The sequence below is a fragment of the Heterodontus francisci genome, chromosome 8, assembly GCF_036365525.1.
Source record: "Heterodontus francisci isolate sHetFra1 chromosome 8, sHetFra1.hap1, whole genome shotgun sequence".
In the NCBI taxonomy this organism is placed as follows: Eukaryota; Metazoa; Chordata; class Chondrichthyes; order Heterodontiformes; family Heterodontidae; genus Heterodontus; species Heterodontus francisci.
Window position 1 is genome coordinate 29,205,955 of NC_090378.1, and position 14,031 is coordinate 29,219,985.

The 14,031-nt window shown below is 44.8% G+C and overlaps 1 protein-coding gene across 4 annotated transcripts in view; it reads left to right on the top strand.

Annotated features, from left to right (window-relative positions):
• palmdb (palmdelphin b) overlaps positions 1 to 14,031 on the top strand; it is a 146,670-nt gene that overhangs the window by 71,198 nt on the left and 61,441 nt on the right. For all 4 annotated transcript variants that reach the window (XM_068036869.1, XM_068036867.1, XM_068036868.1 and 1 more), the window contains exon 2: positions 12,871 to 12,916. In XM_068036869.1, coding sequence (XP_067892970.1) covers positions 12,872 to 12,916 — 45 coding nt within the window. In that variant the 5' untranslated portion in view covers position 12,871. The remainder of the gene's footprint in view (positions 1 to 12,870; positions 12,917 to 14,031) is intronic.

Consider the following 14,031-nt stretch of genomic DNA (forward strand, 5'->3'; position numbering starts at 1 on the left):
GGATCTGCCTCATGCTCCCTACCAGTTCAATTTGTTATTCATGATGGGGACTGTGCAGGACTGCCAGCCATACAGTTTCCCGATCCCTGCTCACACACACATTGTCCTGTGTCTCTGACCCTGCAATGTGTATCTGGTTAATTAGATACACTTAGGCTAAATTCAGTTTCAGTTACCTTTATCTCCCTGGCCAGTTCATGCAGATCAAAGAGCGAAGGGTCAATATGCAATCTGATTAAATCAAGAAACCGGACGGACCACCCGGCATCGACCTAGGCACTGGAAACGACAACGGCAAACCCAGCCCTGTTGACACTGCAAAGTCCTCCTTACTAACATCTGGGGGCATGTACCAAAGTTGGGAGAGTTGTCCCACAGACCAGTCAAGCAACAGCCTGACATAGTCATACTCACGGAATCAGACCTGACAGACAATGTCCCAGACACTGCCATCACCATCCCCGGGTATGTTCTGTCCCACCGGCAGGACAGACCCAGCAGAGGTGGTGGCACAGTGGTATACAGTAGGAAGGGAGTTGCCCTGGGAGTCCTCAACATCAACTCCGGACCCCATGAAGTCTCATGGCATCAGGTCAAACATGGGCAAGGTAACCTCCTACTGATTACCACCTACCGCCCTCCCTCAGCTGATGACTCAGTACTCCTCCACGTTGAATACCACTTGGAGGAAGCACTGAGGGTGGCAAGGGCACAAAATGTACTCTGGGTGGGGGACTTCAATGTCCATCACCAAGAGTGGCTCGGTAGCACCACTACTGACCGAGCTGGCCGAGTCCTAAAGGACATAGCTGCTAGACTGGGTCTGCGGCAGGTGGTGGGGGAACCAACATGAGGGAAAAACATGCTCGACCTCGTCCTCACCAATCTGCCTGCCGCAGATGCTTCTGTCCATGACAGTATTGGTAGGAGTGACCATCGCACAGTCACCTGCATTTGCAACAAACATTTGCAACAATCTTCAGCCAGAAGTGCCGAGTTGATGATCCATCTCGGCATCCTCCTGAAGTCCCCAGCATCACAGATGCCAGACCTCAGCCAATTCAATTCTCTCCGCGTGATATCAAGAAACGACTGAAGGCACTGGACACTGCAAAAGCTATGGGCCCTGACAATATTCCGGCAATAGTACTGAAGACCTGTGCTCCAGAACTTGCCACGCCCCTAGCCAAGCTGCTACAACACTGGCATCTACCCTGCAATGTGGAAAATTGCCCAGGTATGTCCTGGACGCAAAAAGCAGGACAAGTCCAACCCGGCCAATTACCGCCCCATCAGCCTACTCTCTATCATCAGTAAAGTGATGGAAGGTGTCATCAACAGTGCCATCAAGCAGCACTGCTTAGCAATAACCTGCTCAGTGACACTCAGTTTGGGTTCCGCAAGGCCACTCAGCTCCTGACCTCATTACAGCCTTGGTTCAAACATGGACAAAAGGGCTGAACTCAAGAGGTGAGGTGAGAGTGACTGCCCTTGACCTCAAGGCAGCATTTGACCGAGTATGGCATCAACGAGCCCTAGCAAAACTGAGGGCAATGGGAATCAGGGGGAAAACCCTCCACTGGCTGGAGTCATGCCTAGCGCAAAGGAGGATGGTTGCGGTTGTTGGAGGTCAATCAATCATCTGAGCTCCAGGACATCACTGCAGGAGTTCCTCAGGGTAATGTCCTAGGCCCAACCATCTTCAGCTGCTTCATCAAGGACCTTCCTTCAATCATAAGGTCAGAAGTGGGTATGTTCGCTGATGAATGCACAATGTTCAGCACCATTCATGACTCCTCAGATACTGAAGCAGTCTGTGTAGAAATGCAGCAAGACCTGGACAATATCTAGGCTTGGGCTGATAAGTGGCAAGTAATGTTCACGCCACACAAGTGCCAGGCAATGACCATCTCCAACAAGAGAGAATCTAACCATCTCCCCTTAACATTCAACGGCATTACCATCGCTGAATCCCCCACTATCAACATCCTACGGCTATCATTGACCAGAAACTGAACTGGAGTAGCCATATAAATACCATGGCTACAAGAGCAGGTCAGAGGCTAGGAATCCTGAGGCGAGTAACTCACCTCCTGACTCCCCAAAGCCTGTCCACCATCTACAAGGCACAAGTCAGGAGTGTGATGGAATACTCTCCACTTGCCTGGATGGGTGCAGCTCCAACAACACTCAAGAAGCTCGACAACATCCAAGACAAAGCAGCCCGCTTGATTGGCACCCCATCTACAAACATTCACTCCCTTCACCACCGACGCACAGTGGCAACAGTGTGTACCATCTACAAGATGCACTGCAGCAATGCACCAAGGCTCCTTAGACAGCACCTTCCAAACCCGCGACCTCTACCAACTAGAAGGACAAGGGCAGCAAATACATGGAATCACCACCACCTGCAAGTTCCCCTCCAAGTCACACACCATCCTGACTTGGAACTATATCGCCGTTCCTTCACTGTCGCTGGGTCAAAATCCTGCAACTCCCTTCCTAATAGCACTGTGGGTATACCTACCCCAAATGGACTGCAGCGGTTCAAGAAGGCAGCTCACCACCAGCTTCTCAAGGGCAATTAGGGATGGGCAATATATGCTGGCCTGACCAGTGACGCCTACATCCCATGAATAAATTAAAAATAAAAATACTATCAATTGATTAAATGATAAACTGAACTGGTTCTTTTCTTTCATTAACTTATTTTACTGTATCGTATGTTGTAGGATAATCATACCATTGTGGTCTGAGTAATAAAGGTTCATCTTGCATTTATATGTGCAGCATCATAAGTACTTCTATGCAATGCAGTAACAAAGCTTATGCTGCGGTATTACTGTGTTAGAAGCAGATATAAACTTCGGGAGAGAAATATAATTTGACGGTACCGTTACTAGTGCTGAATCTTGAGTTAAGGTGGATGAAATTCAGAGGGTGATTTTTGTCTTGCTATTGCCCTATTTACACCTGAAAATATGGCAGTAGTGGGATGAAAATCATGTAGGGAATTGATCTGCCGACCGATCGTTTGTTGTGCGCTTGTTGCAATGTTTGTGCAGATCTCAATTTAGGCAGCCTGAGTTCCTGCCAGAAACAGATAAGGGCTTTATTACCATATGCATATCAGGGCTGAATAACTGGGTAAGTATCCAATTTTATTTTTGTCTTTACCTTGATTGCAACCACCAGATTTACAACCTCTCCACAAACTAGAGGGGGTGCAAGACGGGAGGCAGTCATGTCCAGTGGTATTTTAAAGGGATCCTTAACTGCACTAAATGAAAGGTGGCAATAGGCCTGCCACTCATTATTACTGCAGTTACGTATGTTTTGAGTCTTAAAAGCTTCTAATGATTGATCTCTTTGCTGATGTAAACACTGCAACAGCCTTCTTGCCACTACAAACTGTTGCTGCCTTTCACTTCTGATGCTTCCACCCCTCCGCCATAAGGTACTGCCACAGGCTCATCAAGATTGACTGGATTTCCCATTCTCCCAATAGGTGAGCTGCCTAAATGGAGCACAATTAATACTGACATCTCACCAATTAAATGATAATTTAATGTTACTTAAATATTAATTAGGCCCGACTACACAAATTGGTCGGGCAACCCACTGACTGCATTGGGCAAGCAGAGGGGATGGCCAAATCACCCACACAAGGCTAATAAAATTCCATGACAACTAGTGGCAATTACTAAAGGCATGTCAAATGCACTAGTGCATAAGGTAAAGCTCCCTTGCTCAAAAATTCATGTTATGTGCTTAAGAGTGAGCCTAGGTCACATACCCATGAGCTGGAGTAGGGCTTGAAACCATGAGTTTCTAACTCTGAGCCAAAAATATTACCACTGAGCTAAACTAGTCTCTAGCCTAGTCCCATTGTCACATTCACTCTCAGTAATCTCCAATAATCCTCATTTCCAAGTGACTATCCAGTTCCCTTTTTTAAAATAACTTATGGAATCCACAAGAGCAATGCTTTGTGACAGAGAATTTCCCCATTATAACTACCATCTGTGTAAAAGATTTTTTTCTAACCTTTTGCCATGATCTTAAATTTCTCTTCTCTCATTACCATCTTGCCAACTAGCGAAATAATCTCAGTACTTAGTTTATCAAACCAAACATAATCTTGAAGAACATTACGAGGTAACCCCTCAGTTATAGCAGAAAATGCTCTAGCTTCTCAAGTCTGTCCAGACCTGTACCCTTCATTCCAAATGTAGATAGTTATAATAGGATCACAACTGTTCAGAAAAGGAAAAGATAGCAGTGCAATCTCAGTTTCAGAGGCTTTTAATACTGCCGTTCAGACATTCAAGATTTAAAATGTGTTGAATTCTTTCCACTTTAACACATGGATAATTCTGAACCAACTTATTAGCTGGACAGATTACATCCTGAAGTTCTGAAGGAATAAGTAAAAATCAAACATGCTTTTACCAGAACAACAAATATCAGATTGAGTAGATTGGGCCTGTATTCCCTGGAGTTTAGAAGAATGAGAAGTGATCTCATTGAAATGTGTAAAAGTCTTGGAGGGCTTGAGAGTAGATGATGAGAGGCCATCAGCCTTAGCTGGACAGTCTAGGACTAACGGGCATAGTCTCAGGGTAAGGGGTCGGTCATTTTGAACTGTGATGAGGAGAAAGTTCTTCATTCAGCGACTTGAGAATCTTTGGTAGTCTCTACCCTGAGGGCTGTGGATGTTCAGTCAATGAGTATATTAAGAATGAGATTGATAGTTTGGGGGTATTAAGGGAAACAAGGGGTATGGGGCTAGGGCAGGAAAGTAGAGTTAAGTTCAGCCATGATTTTATTGAATGGCAGAACAGGCTTGATGAGCTGTATGGCCTACTCCTCCTATTTCTTCTGGTCTTACATTTCCAATCACATAAATTTTCCTCAATTTACGATAAGTGGAGAAATAGCCCAATTGTTCTTAACTCTGTTATCCTTCTGATCGCTAATCGTCACATTAATCTTTTGTCAAACATTATGAGTGATGAAATAGTAGAGAGTGAATTGTCAGATGAATGTGCGAAGCATTCCTATTATCCTCAGCTATAATTTTATTGTGATTTATTCCAGACCTGAATTTGTCCAAAATTCTGTAATGTCCTCTTTCGATCAACTCACCAACCTCTCTTCTTTTTAGAAAAGCTGGAATAGCTGTCACCAGCCTGAGATATTTCTTACATGTATGTGGCACATACACCATACATTGTACTAAAATGATGGCATTTGTTAAAACTGTCAATAACTGTTCTAGTGCACTGTTGACAGATATATAGAACAATAGATGCCTCAGTAAATCATCCAGCAAGAACTTTCTGTACTTCATATTTTAATCTCTTCATATCCAGAGTTATGGCTGATGCACAATAGCAACAGGCGCAAACATGACTGAAGGACACTGTTGGTCTTAGACTATAAAATGTGCCCCAAGCCCATGAGACAATGAGGTTGTGAAATGTACATACCAATTCTCTGTGTAAAGGCCCCAAAGTGGTAGAGTTTGACATTTTTGTGCTACAAATGTTAACCTATTCCCAGTCACTAGCAGTGCCAGTCATTATTTCTGTTACAACTCATGCTCCCTGGTAACATGAGCTACAGCATGCCACACAGAATATTGCTCCAACCAATGGTTTATACTTCCTTCCATTTTGCTAACCAAAAGAAGCATGGGCACAGGACATTTGTTCATGTAACTTCAGCAGGACTCATGGTTTTAAAGTTCTGCAAATTGTTTGATTCTTCGTGGCATGTTATAAAGTGAACATGATGTGAGATCATGTGACACTCAACAGCTCCACCACACCTTCAGCACCAATTCTATCTTTATTTAGTGTTCTATGTTATACATTTTCATGAAATGATGGTATCATGTTTTATCTTTAGTAGCTTTAGCTCCCTTCTATCTATTAGTATACAGGTCATGCTCTTTTATACGTCATTGCAAATAAACAAACTACAGGAGGAACTTTAACTCCCACCACCCAGTAGAAACCAGGTGGAGTGAGAGTTAAAATGGATGCAGTATACTTTACTGCTCAATTAATGTCTCATGGCCATCTTAACTTCATTGTTTTCTTGGCCAGCTGAGGCGCTCGCCTGATGTGGGCATATAAATTAATGCAAAACAATAAAAGCTGCAGACACCCTGTAAGATGAGTACGAACGTTTTCTTGTGGAGCCAGAATGAGTTTCCATCCCAGGCTGCCTGCCCTTCCCACCCATGAAACCCTTCCAACACCCCCTACCCCCTCCACTGCCCCTCCCCCACCCCAGCGCCAAGGTCTCCCTGTCCCCATGACTTAACCTGACTTCTGGCTTAGTGGTCTCTTAGTGGCCCAATCTTCACAGGCCAAAGAAGTCAGAGTGATGCCTGTTTCAGACATAAATGAAACCCGGCCGTTAAATGGCCTAGGCCTCATACTGCAGTTCCCACCCATCCCGCTAGTTTCTTGCCAAGGGGTTAAAATTCCCCTTCCTAATCTAAACAGGAAAACAACAGAGCTTTGAATGAACGAAGTATAAACACGACACTGCTTACACCCCAAATTTTCTTGAAAGCCAAAGACAATGGGGTAAATGTTTGTCTTCACTACCCCGGCAGTGTTGGAGTAGATCAACCGTCCATTTATAGAACGCACCCGATTTTTATTCTATTGATGTCGCGGGCGGGCAAATCTGTTCCAACAGCTTACGGCCCAGTAGTAAATAGAAATATTTACCTAATGAATTTAATTTGGGTGTTTCAGCGTACATGCAAATTAGAATTGTTTTTGAGTGAGGAGAGGCTCAGGTTTGAGGTGTAACATTTATGTATGGGTGTATCTAAGTGACCATTTGAGAAAGTAGCAGCAAATGAATCGCATGACAGCAACAATCAATGACAATGGACAGAAAGTGTTGCCGTGTGTTTGTGGAAAGTCTTCAGAAGTTGAGAAAGTCGTTGGCACAATGGTTGTCATGGTATTAGGTGTGCCAAAAATAACAGATTACTTAGAGCGAGAGGTTGCAGCTAAGTGGCTGCTGCTCTAGAATATCCCTTTATATTTCCCCTGGGTGGTGAGAGTAATAGGGGATAGAAACACTGTACTATTGTTGTGACATTGATCACAAGTCGTGGGAGTCAGTTGCCAGCGATTGCCAGAGCTGGCAGGCAGCCATAAAGGCAGGGCTAAAGTGTGGCGAGTCGAAGAGACTTAGCAGTTAGCAGGAAAAAAGACAGAAGCGCAAGGGGAGAGCCAACTGCAAAACAGCCCTGACAACCAATTTTATCTGCAGCACCTGTGGAAGAGTCTGTCACTCTAGTATTGGCCTTTATAGCCACTCCAGGCGCTGCTCCACAAACCACCGACCACCTCCAGGCGCTTACCCATTGTCTCCCGAGACAAGGAGGCCAAAGAAGAAGAAAAAGAAGACTATTGTTTTATGGTTTCACAATGTTAAACTTCAGTGCCACTCCTCAAGTCTTCTCAACTAATCCGAGTCTGAGCACAATGCATACAGCAATGGAATATGATCAGAAATTGCTGATATTTCTGGCTTTGCAACAGATTCAGATACTGTGAATCACTTTGCAGTGAACCTTACGCATTCAGATTTAAATAACAGTGTTGCATCAGCAACAGTTTACACTTCTTGCTGTCAGTAACCAGGAGAGTGCACAAAAGCTGCCCTCAATTCCCTTGACAAAAGTAGCTGGAATCGATGGTATCTCAGTGCATTCGTACAGTTTCTGGATACAATATAGTCACATGAATGCTCCCATGTGGAGCTGATAAGCCTCAGTACCAAATATTTATGGAGCCAGAGATAATACCTAAAGGAGGTAGTCTTTGTTCAGGTGAAAAGGATGCTTTATTAAATTTTAAATTTGATACCAGGGTGAATTGACCAAAACATGGATTGAAAAGAGCAATGTGATTATTTACTGATGAAAGGGCAGGCAGTGGCGTAGTGGTATTATCACTGGACTAGTAACCCAGAGACCCAGGGCATCGACCTAGGCACCGGAAACGACAACGGCAATCCCAGCCCTGTTGACCCTGCAAAGTCCTCTTTACTAACATCTGGGGGCTTATGCCAAAGTTGGGAGAGCTGTCCCACAGACTAGTCAAACAACAGCCTGACATAGTCATTCTCACAGAATCATACCTTACAGACAATGTTCCACCGGCAGGACAGACCCAGCAGAGGTGGTGGCACAGTGGTATACAGTAGGGAGGGAGTTGCTCTGGGCGTCCTCAACATCAACTCCGGACCCCATGAAGTCTCATGGCATCAGGTCAAACATGGGCAAGGTAACCTCCTATTGATTACCACCTACCACCCTCCTCAGCTGATGACTCAGTACTCCACCATGTTGAACAGCACTTGGAGGAAGCACTGAGGGTGGCAAGGGCACAAAATGTACTCTGGGTGGGGGACTTCAATGTCCATCACCAAGAGTGGCTCGGTAGCACCACTACTGACCGAGCTGGTCGAGTCCTAAAGGACATAGCTGCTAGACTGGGTCTGCGGCAGGTGGTGGGGGAACCAATACGAGGGAAAAACATACTTGACCTCATCCTCACCAATCTGCCTGCTGCAGATGCTTCTGTCCATGACTGTATTGGTAGGAGTGACCACTGCACAGTCCTTGTGGAGACGAAGTCCCGCCTTCACATTGAGAATACCGTCCATCGTGTTGTGTGGCACTATCACCGTGCTAAATGGGATAGATTTCGAACAGATCGAGCAATGCAAAACTGGGCATCCATGAGGCGCTGTGGGCCATCAGCAGCAGCAGAATTGTACTCAACCATAATCTGTAACCTCATGGCCCGGCATATCCCCCACTCTACCATTACCATCAAGGCAGGAGACCAACCCTGGTTCAATGAAGAGTGCAGGAGGACATGCCAGGAGCAGCAACAGGCATACCTCAAAATGAGGTGTCAACCTGGTGAAGCTACAACACAGGACTATCTGCGTGCCAAACTGCGTAAACAGCATGCGATAGACAGAGCTAAGCGATCCCATAACCAATGGATCAGATCTAAGCTCTGCAGTCCTGCCACATCCAGCCGTGAATGGTGGTGGACAATTAAACAACTAACTGGAGGAGGTGGCTCCACAAATATCCCCATCCTCAATGATGAGGGAGCCCAGCACATCAGTGTGAAAGATAAGGCTGAAGCATTTGCAACAATCTTCAGCCAGAAATGCCGAGTTGATGATCCATCTCGGCCTCCTCCTGAAGTCCCCAGCATCACAGATGCCAGACTTCAGCCAATTCGATTCACTCCGCGTGATATCAAGAAACGACTGAAGGCACTGGACACTGCAAAAACTATGGGCCCTGACAATATTCCGGCAATAGTACTGAAGACCTGTGCTCCCGAACTTGCCGTGCCCTAGCCAAGCTGTTCCAGTACATCTGCAACACTGGCATCTAGCCTGCAATGTGGAAAATTGCCCAGGTATGTCCTGTACACAAAAAGCAGGACAAATCAAACCCGGCCAATTACCGCCCCATCAGCCTACTCTCTATCATCAGTAAAGTGATGGAAGGTGTCATCAACAGTGCCATCAAGCAGCACTGCTTAGCAATAACCTGCTCAGTGACGCTCAGTTTGGGTTCTGCCAGGGCCACTCAGCTCCTGACCTCATTACAGCCTTGGTTCAAACATGGACAAAAGGGCTGAACTCAAGTGATGAGGTGAGAGTGACTGCCCTTGACATCAAGGCAGCATTTGACCGAGTATGGCATCAAGGAGCCCTAGCAAAACTGAGGTCAATGGGAATCAGGGGAAAACCCTCTGCTGGCTGGAGTCATACCTAGCGCAAAGGATGATGGTTGTGGTTGTCGGAGGTCAATCATCTGAGCTCCAGGACATCACTGCAGGAGTTCCTCAGGGTAGTGTCCTAGGCCCAATCATCTTCAGCTGCTTCATCAATGACCTTCCTTCAATCATAAGGTCAGAAGTGGGGATGTTCGCTGATGATTGCATATTGTTCAGCACCATTCATGACTCCTCAGATACTGAAGCAGTCCGTGTAGAAATGCAGCAAGACCTGGACAATATCCAGGCTTGGGCTGATAAGTGGCAAGTAACATTCGCACCACACAAGTGCCAGGCAATGACCATCTCCAACAAGAGAGAATCTAACCATCTCCCCTTGACATTCAACAGCATTACCATCGCTGAATCCCCATCTGTCAACATCCTAGGGGTTAACACAGTGGGTGGCACAATGGCGCAGTGGTTAGCACCGCAGCCTCACAGCTCCAGGGACCCGGGTTCGATTCTGGGTACTGCCTGTGCGGAGTTTGCAAGTTCTCCCTGTGACCGTGTGGGTTTTCACCGGGTGCTCTGGTTTCCTCCCACAACCAAAGACTTGCAGGTTGATCGGTAAATTGGCCATTGTAAATTGCCCCTAGCGTAGGTAGGTGTTAGGGAATATGGGATTACTGTAGGGCTAGTATAAAAAATGGGTGGTTGCTGGTCGGCACAGACTCGATGGGCCGAAGGGCCTGTTTCGGTGCTGTACCTCTAATATAAATAAAATTTTAAAAAACATTGACCATAAACTGAACTGGAATAGCCATATAAATACCGTGGCTACAAGAGCAGGTCAGAGGCTAGGAATCCTGAGGCGAGTAACTCACCTCCTGGCTCCCCAAAGCCTGTCCACCATCTGCAAGGCACAAGTCAGGAGTGTAATGGAATACTCTCCACTTGCCTGGATGGGTGCAGCTCCAACAACACTCAAGAAGCTCGACACCATCCAAGACAAAGCAGCCCGCTTGATTGGCACCCCATCTACAAACATTCACTCCCTCTACCACCGACGCACAGTGGCAGCAGTGTGTACCATCTACAAGATGCACTGTAGCAATGCACCAAGGCTCCTTAGACAGCACCTTCCAAATCCCTGACCTTTACCAACTAGAAGGACAAGGGTAGCAAATATATGGGAACACCACCACCTGCAAGTTCCCCTCCAAGTCACACACCATCCTGACTTGGAACTATATCGCCGTTCCTTCACTGTCGCTGGGTCAAAATCCTGGAACTCCCTTCCTAACAGCACTGTGGGTATCCCTACCCCAAATGGACTGTAGCGGTTCAAGAAGGCAGCTCACCACCACCTTCTCAAGGGCAATTAGGGATGGACAATAAATGCTGGCCTAGCCAGCGTCACCCACATCCCATGAATGAATTTTAAAAAAGGACATTGAGCTGAAACGTTAACTCTGTTTCACTTGCCACTGATGGTGCCTTACCTGCTGAGTATTTCCATCATTTTCTGGTTTTTTATTTCAGATTTCATATTCATTTCATCTGCAATATTTTGCATTTTGTATTAGTGATTGTTCACTTTCCTGGCTTTCTATTCTGGAAATTTGTAAAAGCCCCATTTTAATTTTGGTAATTACTCTATTATCCAATTTTTTTTTTGCAGGTGCAGAAGTTCTTTCTACATCAAGTTATAAAAATAAATGCACAGAAAAGTTTATTTCTTACTCCAATGGTTTATGTCTGTGAATGCACCACCTTGTGTGTTACTGGGCCACACGGGCAAGGAACATCTCAGGTTCAGTTGGGGTGAAATTGGTCAATGCCAGCATCACAAAACAGGCCAATAGCAGATCAGCAGTCCAAGCGTAGAGTATTAAAAGCTGATGATTCATTATTTCACCCCCAATTTCTCTGCTGTGTACAAAATACGCTAATCTCAGTTGGGGTAGATGCTGGGAGAGTACAATTAGCCTCAGGACACTGAGCTGGTACGGGAGCAGGGGAGAAAAATTAACTAGGATTCCTCTTCCAATCACCTCTCCTGGAGGGTGGCGACAAAATCTGGCTCATTTTCTATGCCCCTCATGGATAAGCAGCCCATCAAAACTCACTACTTAGGCTCCTACCTGATGAATCCCCATTTGAGCAAGGTTGTGTTCGGTTTCTAACACCTGTGGAACTGCCCTCTGGAAAAAGCCAGTAGCTCTGGGAGAGAAACCTCATTTTTAAAGAAAATTTCTGATTGGAGCAAGCTAAAGAAAATGAGGAGATGGCCAAGCTACTGAAGTTTAACGGCTAAGCCAGCAGTCCTTAAAGGGGCCTCAGGTAGCCACTCGAGTCTGCTGAAGTCATTTTTTTAATTTTTTAAATTCCAGTTCACTGCTGGCTCGTGCGAAGCCTCCTTCACATGTGTAGGAGCTGCTTGATTTCCCACCTGCACCCAACCAGCAAGCTGCCCGAAGTGCCAAATTGGCAATGGTATCTCACTGGCAACATGTAAATGAGGCCCTGGCCTCGAATGACTCTGGGCTCATCTAGTAACAACAGACAGACAACACAAGTGCACTTCAGTACAACAGTCTCTGATATCCCCCACCCCCTACTTAGTGCATCTAAATTTAAAATTGTCCCCTTTAAATCTAAAATATGAATCATATCACAATGTCATCATTAAAGTTCCTCTATAGCATGTCTGTTCTATCTGTTAATACTACACTGAATTCCTATTCTCTAGTTTGAAGGAACAGTATTGTCACGTTTATGCAGGATGGTAGCAAGCTGTCTCACCTCTTGAAACTATCCAACCAAAAGAATTCTGGACTAAGGAGAACATATGGTCTGTCACTCAAACGTGACAGCCATGCTAGCAATCTGTGTCTGCACCCCTTCATCACATGTGCCTGCCTGAGTCAGGCCAGCACCATCATCTGCTGGAAGACGTCCTGACAAGCCAGGAATACTCTCCACCCCAGCTGCAGCACACGCCAGCACTCGTCTCTCCCTCTCCTGCTCATGCTGTTCACCCTTCTACTTCTGTTCTTTCTGTTTTGATTTTTAGGATGGAAGAGACTCATCTACTGAAAGAAAGGCTACAAGCCATCACGGTAAGTCCTCTAAATTCACCTTCCATGTAATCCCAGCTGTGTATTGTGTGTGTGTTTGTGTGTGAAGGGCATTTTCAGGTCAAAGCCTCCAAGGACCTGCAACTTTAGATAAGTGCTCCTCGCAGACAGGAGTCAAAGTTCCTTTAGCAGTTCCACTGTTTATACACAAAGCGTCCTCCAAATTTTCTTTCACCCTAGATAAATGTATTTTTATTGTTTAAAGAATTAATCCTTGAAGCTGAAAATGATAACAATGAAATCTGCAGGACAGTGTAACAGAGGCATGTGTCAAAGCAGTGATTTTAAAAGTATCAGTTTTCACATGAGGGCAGAATCTGTGTCAAGTAGCCTGACACCAGTGTGCTGGAGGGTAAGCTGTTTATCTCCTAGGTGAGAATGGAACACGACGCTACGTCATTGTAATTATAGCATATATTTCTTGGTAGTATGACACTTTTGTAATAATTTTATGCTGTAAGATATATTTATTGTGAGAGTTCAAAACACATTACAGCACTAAAACGATGAACACCAAGTTTTCCAAAAACTGCTGGTCATACACAGCTGACTTGTCAGCATCTGGAAATATTCCGATTAGTTTTTAGTAATGACACATTTTATGTATATCTTATTAATGTTCTGCAGATTTATCAAATTGGATAACACATTTGCTATGTGCTGATAATGGTATTGATGAGTGTATGCTATAATTACTTGTAATTGTAGAGTCACTGCAGATCACATGGATGTGGACCTTGCTTGGGTCTGTACGGAATACTGTATTAATGGCAGGTTGTGATTAGATCATAGGATAAAAACCTAAATTAGAAATTGGCAGGTCACAAAATTATCTAGTCCTTGAGCCAGGAAAAATTAAACACCATAGCATTGGTATAGAAGTGTTGAGTGATAGATCTTTTATAGAATTGTGTAAATAAATTATTTTTCCATTGTTTTATGTCAATCCCACAAATGTTTTTTTTCTGGATAATTTTATTCTCTTACAAAGATTACATCATAAATAAAGTTTCCTGTAATTTGCTACTTTACTTACTGCATTTTCATATTGTGTTTAAAGACAAATAATTATTAAGCTGCTTTATATCTCCTGGATA